The sequence below is a fragment of the Mizuhopecten yessoensis genome, unplaced genomic scaffold (assembly GCF_002113885.1).
Source record: "Mizuhopecten yessoensis strain PY_sf001 unplaced genomic scaffold, ASM211388v2 scaffold3755, whole genome shotgun sequence".
NCBI lineage: Eukaryota > Metazoa > Mollusca > Bivalvia > Pectinida > Pectinidae > Mizuhopecten > Mizuhopecten yessoensis.
In genome coordinates this window covers 22,450-35,928 of record NW_018405203.1, presented here as the reverse complement: position 1 = coordinate 35,928, position 13,479 = coordinate 22,450, and the positions used below count along the sequence as shown (strand labels likewise).

Genomic DNA, 13,479 nt, shown 5'->3' with positions numbered 1-13,479 from the left:
TGTGTATCTTAATAACATCTGTTCTGTTTGATATTAATCTTCCAACGACAGATAGTTGGATAATCACTAGTATATTTATCTTTGGGCTAAGCGTCTTAATAAGAACTAAGTTCATCACATGCGTGCCTCTTTACGTGCAATCCATGTGTCTATGCCGTTGTTGGTATCGTGATGATTTTCTGTTTTTGTTTCTCCGATAGTGTTGATCTGATGCCGATTTTTTAGTACCTCAATACAATACCATACAAAAAGCACCAAGCACGAGACTGTAATAATACGGGGAATAGTGATAAAGATAAAGCCGTCGCTGTCCGCTCTAACCCGCGACCATTTCTTTCTCCAGCCAGATGCTCTACCACTGAGCTAAAGGGAAATTCCCTACAGCTAACAAAACCGAAACGAAGCCGAAACCCTCTCAAAGCACCGATTTCCGTATGCCACTATGCGTGAGTTTGGAAGGCACAACATGGATTCTGTCGCTGACCACAGTAATCATTCACTGCATATATATGTGTATACAAAAAATTTGTACTTCGACCTGTTTAATATTGATAACCAGTGCAATACAGATAACACTGGTTTATTTGTTCTTTTTTTCAAACCCGTAAGCGCCTCATGGGTTTGATATATAAACACTTTGTTTACTTCCGATACTTCCTTAAGCGTGAAAACCTTCTGGGAAACTACGACCGCATAATATCTACAAAAATATAATAGGAAACCCTATCATCATTCATTTTTCGTTTGATAAAATATGTCATCTTCACTGCGGTCAAGATATACGAATGTTAAATTTTCACACATGGAGATCCCACTCTGAGTATTGTTCAATCACAACGGTACATTCTTTTCACTGCAAAGTACAGATGAGGTGCCGGCAAAATAAGTGGCTGTTCTGATCCACAGTTGCAACATACATTATGGTATTTTCTCAACTTGTCAAATGATGCCATTTTTGTTTGGAAATCTAAACAGATAATAGCAGCAAACGTCAAAATTGCGTTAAGATCCTTTTAAAATGGCGCTCTGGAATGTTCAAGCGTTACGTCATTAAAAGATGGCGTTAAATAGCACGCTACAAATTCCAGCACTTTTCTGATGTAGCACTATTTGAGTCCATTAACTTTTTATTATTGTAAAACAAGAAACATGTATTTGTTTTTTCGTTGAACACAAGATATATTTAACCCGTTTAAAACGCATATGTTATAACAACCAGAAAACTAGCGTTATGGTGTAGAGTGTCTTCGTATCTAAAAATGCATTATCAAATGAAATATTTGTTAAAATCACGATAGGTATAATTTATATTTTATATAAAGCATGTACTGCATTCTCTCTCTCAGAATATGACGTTATTTTCAAACTGTTGTCATTTAAACATGCAGTAAAACTTTACATTTTAGGGTCTTAAGAAATATATTGAATGACAACAGTGCAACATATGTGGATACTGTGTGTAAACAGAATATCATGAAAGATAAAAGTAATGCCATTAATATTCGAAGAATAAATTCAGAAGTGCATATCTGCTCCAGGGTGTTGTTTTGAATCTCAATAAGTGATTTTTATCAAAATATCTGGTGTCCAGCAGCTTTGCTGCATTTGTTTGGTTTGGGTGCGGATAACAGTGTTCTTGGCCCTTTGCAGACGACTAGTTAGTTTTTTTTAGATATATCACAGAGCAGGGCATAACAGTCAAACTGAGAAGTAACAAGTTAATGCACCAAAGTCTCGCTATGTCATAATGGAGGGCCGTCTCAGTAGAGTACCTCGTTTGATAGGCCAGTTGCAGGTTGTCTTGATTACTTCGTATGGAGATGAACCTCTAAAAGCCTGGACCCAATTTTACACTGGGCGGTACTTCTTAAACTCCTCCCTGTCTGTTCCAGTTTTCTACAGCAGTTCTCTCTTGACTTTAATGTTAAACGTCCGCCCAGATGTCCCGTGCCAGAACATACCAAAGTCCTTAGATATGGTAGTTTAATTCCCTGCTTAACATTCAGCATTAAAGGTAATGACAACAACCGCTTAAAGCGTTGTTAGTATGACTTGACCAATCGGAATGCTTTCCTTTGATGTTTTTTGCATGGTGTTTCAGAGATATAGCACTATCAAGTCGAAATCAAGGTTTTGTTTGGCTTTATTTTGTTTAACATCTTATCAACAGCTAATATAGTTATTCAAGGACGTGCCTACATGTGTTGTGTATGTGTGCTGGAGGCAAGGTATTTCGGTGTAATTTCCACCCTGTGATAGTGGCATCATGTCCGCGTTTAACTCAAGAAGGAAAATACACCACCATACCCTGTCTTCGACACTCATTCGCACATGCTCGCATACATAACACACATAAAGGTACGTTTTTAAGTGACCTAAGCTGTCAATAGACTCAATTATTACCAATACTACTGTAACGGTTCACGTCCTTAGTCATACACCGTTGTCCTTCCAGGTTCTAGCGTAAAGTGACGTACGTTTTATATCCTTGGAGTCTGTAGTGTGACAAAATATATACATAACACTGAACTGATCGTTTCCAACATTTATAAGCATTGGCAATATTGACAACAACGTTTAGGAATAGTGCGACCTAGTATGTGGGTACCCAATAACATTCTTCGCCGGCGTTAACGTCATAATAGTGACATTCACTCGGTGCCATGAGGAGGATCCAACCAGAGGCTCTGACGTACCCAAACGCCCCTGCGGCGTACCTGACGACAACCCGTGCCCACCCACCGACGTAAACCCTCTGCCGTTCTGGTCCAGTGGTTTTCCTCACGTCACTGAGTGTTTAGCTCTATTGTCTCGCTCACCTGTATATAACTCGCTGGTCGCTGGTCTGCTCTCCGAGAGAGTGAGACCGACCGACGGCCAGCGGTATATATACGCATGAATGAACCCTCATAATAACACGCAATCCTTTACACGTCACAATACAGGTAACACACATTTGGTACAAATACAGGTAATTACTAGCATACATTACACTACACTTTTTTTGTTTAAAAACATTATTGATGGGAATGTGAAATTAATTGACAAATGCTAAACATTGATCATCAGTCTTGAATTAAGCTGCCTTCAGGTAGGATATTAAGCAAGAAGATTAAATTAGCATACATCTGCCCTGGGCTGCAACATACTCGAGTCAATTAAAATTGTATTGTTCCATGCAAAACGTTAAGCATTTAGAATTAGCGTTGCGGTTGATTTACTTCAACGAAGATCTGTGCTGGATTCCTTCGGCATGGTATTTCAGTGCTGTATCACTCTGAATTCGGCATTAGATATGTGCTTTCGCTAGGAGACGAATACTTCAATATACAGCCTTAACAAAACAAAGACACAAACATCACACACATACATGTACGTCCTTCAAATAACTTAGCTATTTATACCATACTTAACTGAATAAATATGACCTGTTATTCTGTACATTTACTGCGTTTTGCTGTATGTAAAATTGAAATATGTATCTTGAATAACGACCTGATAAATGTCAATTTTATTTTTACCTTGTCTTTAAAACTTCCTGTCTACAAAGCTATATATTTGACTGACAAAAATAGTACATACATAATTTTTTACCAAAAATTATATTATACTCTTTTTCGTTAAAGATAATACTCATAAACCAGAAGTTTATTATCAAAGTGATAAACTTAGATATTTTATAAATGATATCTTTCTGAATTTTATAATTCAAATATACTAATTCATCTTATAAGGTAATCTCATATTATTTAAGTAACACATACTTAATACAAATTTAATACCATTGTGATATTTATTTTTCCTGCCTTAGATGAAGCACCTATCAACATAACTGGTAAGCATAAATTATATTTCAATTTTCATTATCCGATACTTAAACACGCTTTTCTTAAACGCATTACTTCTGGTAAAGTAAGAGTGGTTTACACATACTTAAATTATAATAATGTAATATATGATAGCTTTCCTAGTTAAATCAATGTTATGTCACTATTCAACGTCTTCAACAAAATATAACACCAAAAAACCATCAAAACAAGTGTTAAATTTGTTTTGTTTTATACATAAATAGTAGTTACATGTACACGTTCTTATGGTTGTTGTAAATTGACGACAGATTGATTTCTCGATGAAGAGTCACAATGGCAAAACAGAAATGCCCGGTATAAAACAGAGCATAGATTGCTTTCGTCTGGTTCCTTCCTTTGACAAGTAGAAGGTGTTCGTGCTTATTGCGCACAGCTCTTAGAATCATCAAAACCAGCAATCCTATCTACCACAGCAAGGTTTTAATATTTATTGAACAAAATCTACATTATTTGCACGCCAAAATATTTCACATCGTATACACTATTTTCCGTGATCTTCAAAATCGTGTCCTCTGAAATTGTTGATTTAATTGACCTGGACTAAAATTTACGATTAGTCAATTTGAAGCGTTTCTATAGTAATCATTAATTATTGTTTTATATCTTTATTACACATTTCAAAAAATATTTGTTATTTGAATGATCCTAAACATCCTTAATTCAACGACATCTTACTGAACAAATTTCAAATGCTTTGTTTACTGAAATATTTGTTAAAGTGTAAACTTCTGCAGCGAGTTTCTTACTGTTGTCATACTGACATTTATTTCATTCCATGACCTGTAATTCAGTACAGTTTTAGCGATCCGCTGTATGTAAAATTGAAAATATATATCTTTGATCACGACCTGATAATTAACAATTGAATTTCAACCATGTCTCCACAATTTTTGCCTAAGAAGTTATAGACTGACTGAGAAAAAATAATACATATTTCAAATTGTTAACCAAATATATCATTTCATTCGTATCGTGAAAGATGAAACTCGTAAACCAGAAGTAAATTACCGAAGTGAAAAAAAATAAAATTTAAAAATTATATCTTTCTGAATTTAATAATTCAAATGTATAAATTTATCTGATAGTGTGATATTTTATTACATAAGTAACACATACTTAATACAAATTTAATACCATTGTGATATTTTATTTTCCTGCCTTAGATGAACCACCAATCAACATAACTGGTAAGCATAAATAAATATTTCAATTATCATTCATCTGATACTTAAGCACGCGTTCCTTAAACGCATTCCCTCTGGTAAAGTAAGAGTGGTTTACACATACTTAAATTATTATAATATAATATATGATAGCTTTCCTAGTTAAATCAATGTTATGTCAATATTCAACGTCTTCAACAAAATATAACACCAAAAAGACATATACAAAACAATTGATAGCTTTATTATGTTTCATACATAAAGAGTAGTTCCATGTATACATTATTATGGTTGTTCTTAATTGACGGCAGACTGATTTCTCGGTGAAGAGTCACGATGGCAAATAGGAAATGCCCAGTATAAAATAGAGCATATATTTCTTTCGTCTGGTTCCTTCCTTTGACAAATCGGAGGTGTTCGTGCTTATTGCGCACAGCTCTTAGAATCATCAAAACCAGCAATCATATCTACCACAGCAAGGTTTTATTAATAATTGAACAAAATCTACATTATTTGCACTCCAAAGTATTTTATTATTGTCCTTGATCTTCAAATTCGTGTCTTCTGAAATTGTGGATTCAATATGATTTGGACTAACATTTCTGATTAGCAAGTTAAAAGTGTTTCTTTAGTCATTATTAAATATTGTTTCATATCTTTCTTATACATTTGAAATATGTTTGTTATTGAATAATCCTAAACACCCTTAATTCATCGACATCTAACTGAACAAATTTCAACCGCTTTGTTTACTATAATATTTGTTTAAGTGTTTACTTCTGCAGTGAGTTTCTTACTGTTGTCATACTAAGATTTATTTTATTCCATGACCTGTAATTCAGTACAGTTTCAGCGTTCCGCTGTATGCAAAGTTGAAACATATAACGACCTGATAATCATCAACTGAATGTGAACAATGTCTTCACAACATCCTCCTTAGATGCTATAGATTTTACTGACTAAAAATAATACATACTTCAAATTATTAACAAAATATATCATTACATTCGTAATATGTGAAAGATAATACTCGTAAACCAGAAGTGATATATCAAAGTGAAAAACTTAAATATTATATAAATGATACCATTCTGAATCTAATCATACCATTGTGATATATCATTTTCCAGCCTTAGATGCAGCAGCCATCAACATAATATCTGGTAAGCATATATTATATTTAAATTTCTGTATCAAATACTTAAACACGTTTCTAATGATCAATACTTCTGGTCAATACGAACGGCTTATACATTTAAAGTTCTAAATAATTTAATGAATGATATAGTTCTTAGTAAAATCAATGTTATATCACGATTCAACGTCTTCGACAAAGTATAACTCGAGAATTAAAAAAAGCTTAGGTGTGTTTTATACCAATAGAGAAGTTACATTAAATAAGTTCTACACACAATTATAACCATTGTTATTTTCATATTTCTGCCTCAGAAACTGAACCCATCAGCATGACTGGTAAGTTAATAATGCATTTCAATTTCTTCACTCAAAACTAAAACACGCCTTTATACTTATCAAAACTTCATGTAAAGTACGATTTTCTTACACATAGCAACATTATAAAGTATATGATAACTCTGTTTGTATTAATAAATATTGTATCAAGACTCAAAGTCTTCTGCATAATAAAGCACCAACAAATAAAAAAATAGTTTTATTAAATACGTTCTAGTGGTTGATGTAAATTTAATAAAATTTTGGCAGACATACTTTTCTCTCCTGTGTCACAATGAATCCTAGGAAAATGCCTGTTATAAAAATGACTATAGAATGCTTCCATTTTGTCCCATCACATGTCAGGTGTGACGTGTTTGTGTTTATCGTGCATAGCTCTTCGAATCATCAAAACATGCAATCCCATCTACCAAATCAAGGTTTCAATAAGCATTGAACATAATCCACAGTATTTGCTAATAAAATATTTGACTTATTATAAACTATCTTAATCAATCCTCAAATTCTTGTTTTCTGAAATTGATGATTCAATGACTTGGACTGTAATTTATGATTAGTCAATTTATAGTGTTTCACTAAAAGCAGAAAATAACATTTCATGTACTCTTATACTTTGATTATTTTTTCGGAATTTCATTATCAGTCTATTATCATGCTTGTTGTACTAGGAAAGGGTATCAGTAACATGGTGCTTTACATTCATGTTGTTGTAAGCTTCCCAAATATATCATTTTATTTAACCATAAAAGATAATACTCTTACACCAAAACTTAGTAATCATAAAGAAATAATTAAATATTCTTTAAATGAAAGTTTGTTTAAAAATAAATCTACAAATATTACATTTTCCTTCCTGGAACACAGTTACTATTTTATTTCAATTGCTTTACCCAATACCATTTACTAATACATTTCTCTTGTATAATATGGACACGTAACAAAGAGTGAAGTTTTAAATTACTTCAAAATGATATTTTTCTCTCTTGAATAAATCTTATATTAATATTTAATGTGTAAGACAGAACATTGTATCATCAATATACTACTTTATACCACGTACTGGTAGCTTGATAAATTAATTTTCATGGAATGCCGGTATGAGAAAACTCAAGAGAAAGTTTAGAACAATTTGAGAACAACTTGAGAAGAACTTTAGAAAGAATTTCCCCATTTCCCGGTATTTGAGAACGTATTTTTCTCAAAAAGGAACGTTTGCCCGCGCCACGTGACGTCCTTAGCCGGACATAGAATCCACACAAAAGTGATCCGCGTCAGAAAATAGTCCGTCATAAACACATCAGTATAAAGTTACCAAATTATTGTGAACGTAATTTAATTTTAAGCGTATATATGCACATGGAAAAGCCAATGAAGATATGCTTATTTAAAAAAATAATTCGTCATAGCTAAGTTCCCCGGGACATTTCACACTTCATCACTTACTCAGTCATAGCTTGACAAAGGGACCAGTCGGTCTTGACACGTTGCGACACGTTTAATGCGTATTTTTTTTTGTGTAAAAAGTAAAACGTTGATATCACATATTTCTAAACTGATGAATCTTATTGTAGAAATTCGTCATAATTTTAAGGTTCATGATATTCCTCCGCGCAAACCTTATATTTGTTTACGTTTGTCACAGACCGAGGATTTTCGATCGATGGTCATTGAGCATAGAAGTAATTTGAAAGATATGGTGTTGAGTTGACTTATTAAAATTTATAATTTAACTCAAATCCACAAATTCATCACTTTCTCATATATATTCATCATTTTCATTATCATTGTCAGAACTCTTATCGTCAGATGACTTAATCAAAGATCGAAATTGAACGTTCATTATACAATTGATATATTCGGCTGATCGTTCAGATAGCAATATATATTTTCCTTTATCATTTTCAGTCTCAACAGAGAGGTCCGAGGTAAGAATCAAGATTTTGACTTGTGTAACTTACATGAAACACTTTGTTATTAAACGCTCAATTAAGCCTAAGATAAATCGGGGAAACAGTTTTGAGTTCAAACAGAAAACTTAGGAGGAAATTTTGAAGATCATATATTATAACTGGTTAGGCAGAATCAGTCTCTGAAGATGCTCATTGGTAATCATAAAAACTCGAAGCAATTCATTGCATATTTAGATATATTTCATTTTTGTTGCTTACAAATATGTGTTCATGTAAGGACTCGTTTTAAATTGTTGTATTTGAACTTGTACGATTTACTTTTCTTTCGTGCATAACTTATATCAATAGCCATCAGTATATCATCATTTTTGGTTTCGTCACAAACTGAACTGAACAGGTGGAAGAAAAAGGAAATAAGTGATCTGTAATTAGTGGTTTAAAAAAATAGTTTAGAAACATTTAGTGTTTTACTATTGTAAAGTTGTTCTTCACAATACTGCACGAGCTTATCCGACAAATAGTATAAAGATAGATATTAAGTTCATATCTGTTTATTCTTTAGTCATTTGGAGAAGACATGCATACACTCATGCAAAAAGTGTTATTTTTGTGTGTATAATATTATTGATGAAATCATAAATTGCACCGACATGAAAACCTTATTAGCGGACAGGCCTTCACAAACACGCACGTTTACACAGTGGTTAAATGGGCGCATTGTCATCATAATACATAATGATATAATTTGAATTCTCTTGATGTTTATTTGTAACAGGAGCGAGGCACGGGAGGTCTAGATCCCTATGCACCTAACCATAGCTTGTCAGATGTAAAGTCCCTCTATGACGCATGTAAATCTGGAGACACAGAGAAAATTTTCAAACTTCATGCAAAATGTCCAGAGTTGTTATCACAGAACAGTAATCAGTACCTTCTTGGCATTGTTGAATCTGGAAACATAGATTGCTATATCGCTATAGAATCTTTGTTGCTTAAAGGAAAAGGAGAAGAGGAGCGTCAACAATACATTGGAAGCATTAGAGATACGGATAACGAATCCGTGCTCCACAAAGCCTGTCGTTCTGGAAGTAAAGACATGTATGCATACATCTCTACAACATATCCTAATCTAGTTGCAGACAAGAACTATCTCCTGGAAATAGCACGTAGCAAGTCTGACCTTTATGACATAATTGAGAAGGAGTATGAGATTAACAAAAAATAGCCGTTGAATGACTAATGAAAACAAAACATTTCAACATCAGAGTATATATCCCGGGAATCTTTTTTAACATTATCATGACGTTAAAGTAATGTTACACTTGACGTTTTGATAACCTTTTTCATTGTTGTATTTTGTAATGTTTAATTTGTGTTTTAAATATATAGACGTTATTCAGTAGAGTGTGCATCAATTTCACGTTTTTCAACATTACATTTGGTTTTAACTCTAGTTGGCTCCCTAGTGGAGTTCCTCATGAGCACTCGCACTCTTAATCTTAGTCACATTTTGTTCCTTTGTAACAAGGGTCCTTCATCATAGATATTGGGATAAATGAAAATAGAGTAATGGCGTCCATGGCATTATTTCTCAAACACAGCTAGCTGTTTAGTCTCTATGAACAGGCCCACAATTTGGTACTCTCCAGGAAATTGCAGTCAAACAAAGCCTCTTGTTATGATGCAAACTTCATTTATAGGCTATCAAACGTTTTTTTTCTATAGTATATCCTTCTTGACTCCAAAGCTGTAGTTTATAATGACTAAAAAGTATGGAGAATTTTTTTTTTCCCCGGATGTTTCGCGCTCAATCAGAAAACAACCTCATCTGCAAATTAAATTCATCAATGTTCTAATATAACTCCGTGATGCAATTAACAGAGGACAATCTCCATTGTTGTTGCATTATATAAAGTGATACCTTACATATTCAACATACTAGTGTTCTAACTGATAACTTTAGAACTTATAAGAGTTCCCAGACAACACTAATACACAGTAACAACTGTAAATTGTACATTTTATCATACATTGTATCTTGACCATATGTAAGATGAGCTTTATGCTCAATATGTTATCAAGAATAAATAAAGCCTTAAATATTATATATTATTATTATTATATATTTGTATCAATCGGTATCAAATGCCGGTCTCCGTGAATTCTGTTCAATCCACATAAGCACGCTATCTGTTCCATTAATTTACTAATTTGTCTGGAATTCAAACAAGGTTCCAGACGGAGTCATCCCGGAGGACCATCTGTTGTCGGATGGTCGTCCTTTTACTTTGACTTGGGTAAATCATATTTCTTTGGCCATGTACCATGTATGGTAAAATCCAGAGCACATACGTTTCAGCTAGCACTATATACAAAACAATAGCTTTAAAGGCACTGAGTCATTTTCAACTTGACGTCAGAAAAGCTGACCCCAGTATAATTGGTTTCAATTGGAAATAGTGACTCTCAAATGAATTGATAAAGAAAAGAGATCACTTCAGTTATTTTTTCTAAGTTTTGTCATTATTTGACATCAATTCTGTGACAAGAACCCATCTGGCCTTAACTGTCATCTAACTTATAATAACAAAAGAGTTATGGTTGAAACGTGAAGTTGAAATAATCGGAAATGTAAATAAAAAGGTACAAGTGCTAAACTTATGATTTGTTGTTTTTAAATCAGAAATAAGATATTTTGCCAGTTGGCCAACCCCCAAACCCCACTTACACAAACACAGGGAGCTGGCCAGCTTCGTACTTTGTGATACCAAGTAATTTTAATCCTGAAATCTTAATTATATCCTCAAATCATAATTATTTTAACCTAATTAAAATGATCCCCCTCTGAAATAAAAAAAAATGTAATTTTCATATGTAAACAATAGTAAAGTTTATCCTCACCCAAAGGGAGAATGGATTATCCAGTGGTATCATAATTAGCAATTTAGAAAACTAACGAAGAACCTCTCTATCCATTAATATAATTATTTGTTGATGTACATCCGAGTCTGAAGAAGAAGTTTCTTTAAAATTTAGGCCGGGTTTTTTTTGGAGCCCCTCTCTGGAAATTGGGGTTATAGAAAAAGCAAAACCTTTATATTGTTACATGTACGCTGGTCCGCAGAAGTATAAAGACATGTCACGGACGACGCACGACGACGGGGTAAGCTTAGGTGCCCTTTATAAAGTCAAATGTTTTACAGAAATGGAATGTAGATTTTGACCTGCTTAACCTTGATGTTTAGCCTGCATAAATTGACAGTTTGTGATCAATCACAACAATATATTCTTTAACGATGTTTGTTTTAAAGCAATTAAATCCGGCAAGTATGACCTTAACACTACCATACACATATAATCCACTTGGAATTAATCTCGGTGAGGATATTTTGTCGGTAGCATGCTAGAATGGATCGTTACAAAGTTAGTAGGTCATTTAACCAGTTGTGTGCCACGGAGGCGAATTTTTCAAATTCGTTTTGAAAGGTATTTGTTTCTAAGCTATATATCTACTTTTATTATATTTGTATTCTTAGTTAATATTTACGTCTTTAACAATATAAATAACAATATATACTAACGGTCAACAACGGTTTGTTATTTATAAGGATGTCGCCATTATCATGTTTCTGAAAATATAGAACAAATCGAGGTAGTGAACAACATCAGAAATGAATAAAAATGGCGGAAATCATTTCATGAAAGTATACAATAAGTCTTGGTCAGTTAAAGTCCTCTATTTAACATCACAGAAATAATGAAACCGACTCTTACAACATTTTACTATTACTATGAGGTGATAAAACATTTGCCGATCAGATTATATGTCGTAAAACATCATCTGTAGCGTGCAAGAATATATATTTTGGAGGCTTGTAATATCATGAAGTTATAAAGGATGAGTGTCTATAAGACCCTTTTGTGGATCCCGGTATGTTCAGATTTTTACCTCCTTAAATTGTGCAAAGATGTCCTATTGTATTACTTGTGCAAAAACTAAGGTAAAAGTTTGAACGAAAGTTTTTTTTTGGGGGGGGGTACTTAAAGGGGAAGGGGAAATTACAAATATATTTTGATGTTTTCAAATAAGGTAAAACAACAACAAAATTACCTTTTCTGTTTTTGGAAACATGAGTAAATTGAACAGGCATTGATAAAAGAATGAAAAATGACAGAAATCAATCGACGCTGAAAGATTGTTTACATAAAACGGAGTATTAAGCCAGGGGGTTGTTTTAGGTAAATTTCAAAGAAAAGGTGTTTTGTTTTCTTAATTGTTTCCTTTCGAACCTATATTTTGAGTTGAAATTTACAACTTTACTCATTTGAGTACACATACATAAAATGCGTATTCACTACACACTTTCCTTTTGTTTTACATTGAGTTATTGCTTCTGGACACATCTCAAACTTTGCAATTTTAAATATCTCTCAATTGTAAGTGAATTAAAAGATCCAGGACACCCTTTATATGATATAAGTATCAGATATCAATAGTTGATATTGTATATTATATATATCATATAATATTTGCTTTAAAACCTGGGACTGAAGTGAGTTCCAGGTCCTTATTTGTTTTCTGACTTATCAAAGTTAACTTACAAATAAAAAATGGCATTTGCCATCACAACTACTGTAAAATGTTTAATTAAATATATGAAGTTTCATTTCCTGGTAATTTTAAGTCTATAAGCCTCAAGAAAAGTATCTATTTGAACAATTGAAACTTATACCAAATATGCATTTGAAATATGTAGTGTTAGGCAAGGAGATGCACTTTAGTCCTTGTATTCCAAAACACAAGAAAATGTAAGCTTACGTAGACAGAATGTAATTAAAGAAGACGTCACCTTTGAAATGATGATCATTAAAATGACGTCACCTGTGTAATGATGAAGTCATGATATTGTCAGCACACCGGGATTTATAAGAAATTTGGAGACCTATCACCCTACTAAATGTTTAATACGAAAAGGCAGCACATCAATTAGCTTAACGTCTACATAAAGTACTACCTTCTATGATTAGTATGGATTAACAAGGCTATTTAAAAATCAGATACAC

General features: G+C 33.0%; 1 protein-coding gene across 1 annotated transcript; it reads left to right on the top strand.

Moving 5' to 3' along the window:
• Positions 1-3,748: 3,748 nt before the first annotated feature.
• LOC110447996 lies at positions 3,749-11,072 on the top strand. The gene is made up of 6 exons (XM_021494008.1): positions 3,749-3,835; positions 5,033-5,056; positions 6,163-6,195; positions 6,482-6,505; positions 8,411-8,430; positions 9,191-11,072. The coding sequence occupies exons 4-6, from the start codon at positions 6,499-6,501 to the stop codon at positions 9,638-9,640; spliced, it is 477 nt and encodes a 158-aa protein (XP_021349683.1). The 5' UTR covers positions 3,749-3,835; positions 5,033-5,056; positions 6,163-6,195; positions 6,482-6,498; the 3' UTR covers positions 9,641-11,072.
• The last annotated feature ends 2,407 nt before the right edge of the window (positions 11,073-13,479 follow it).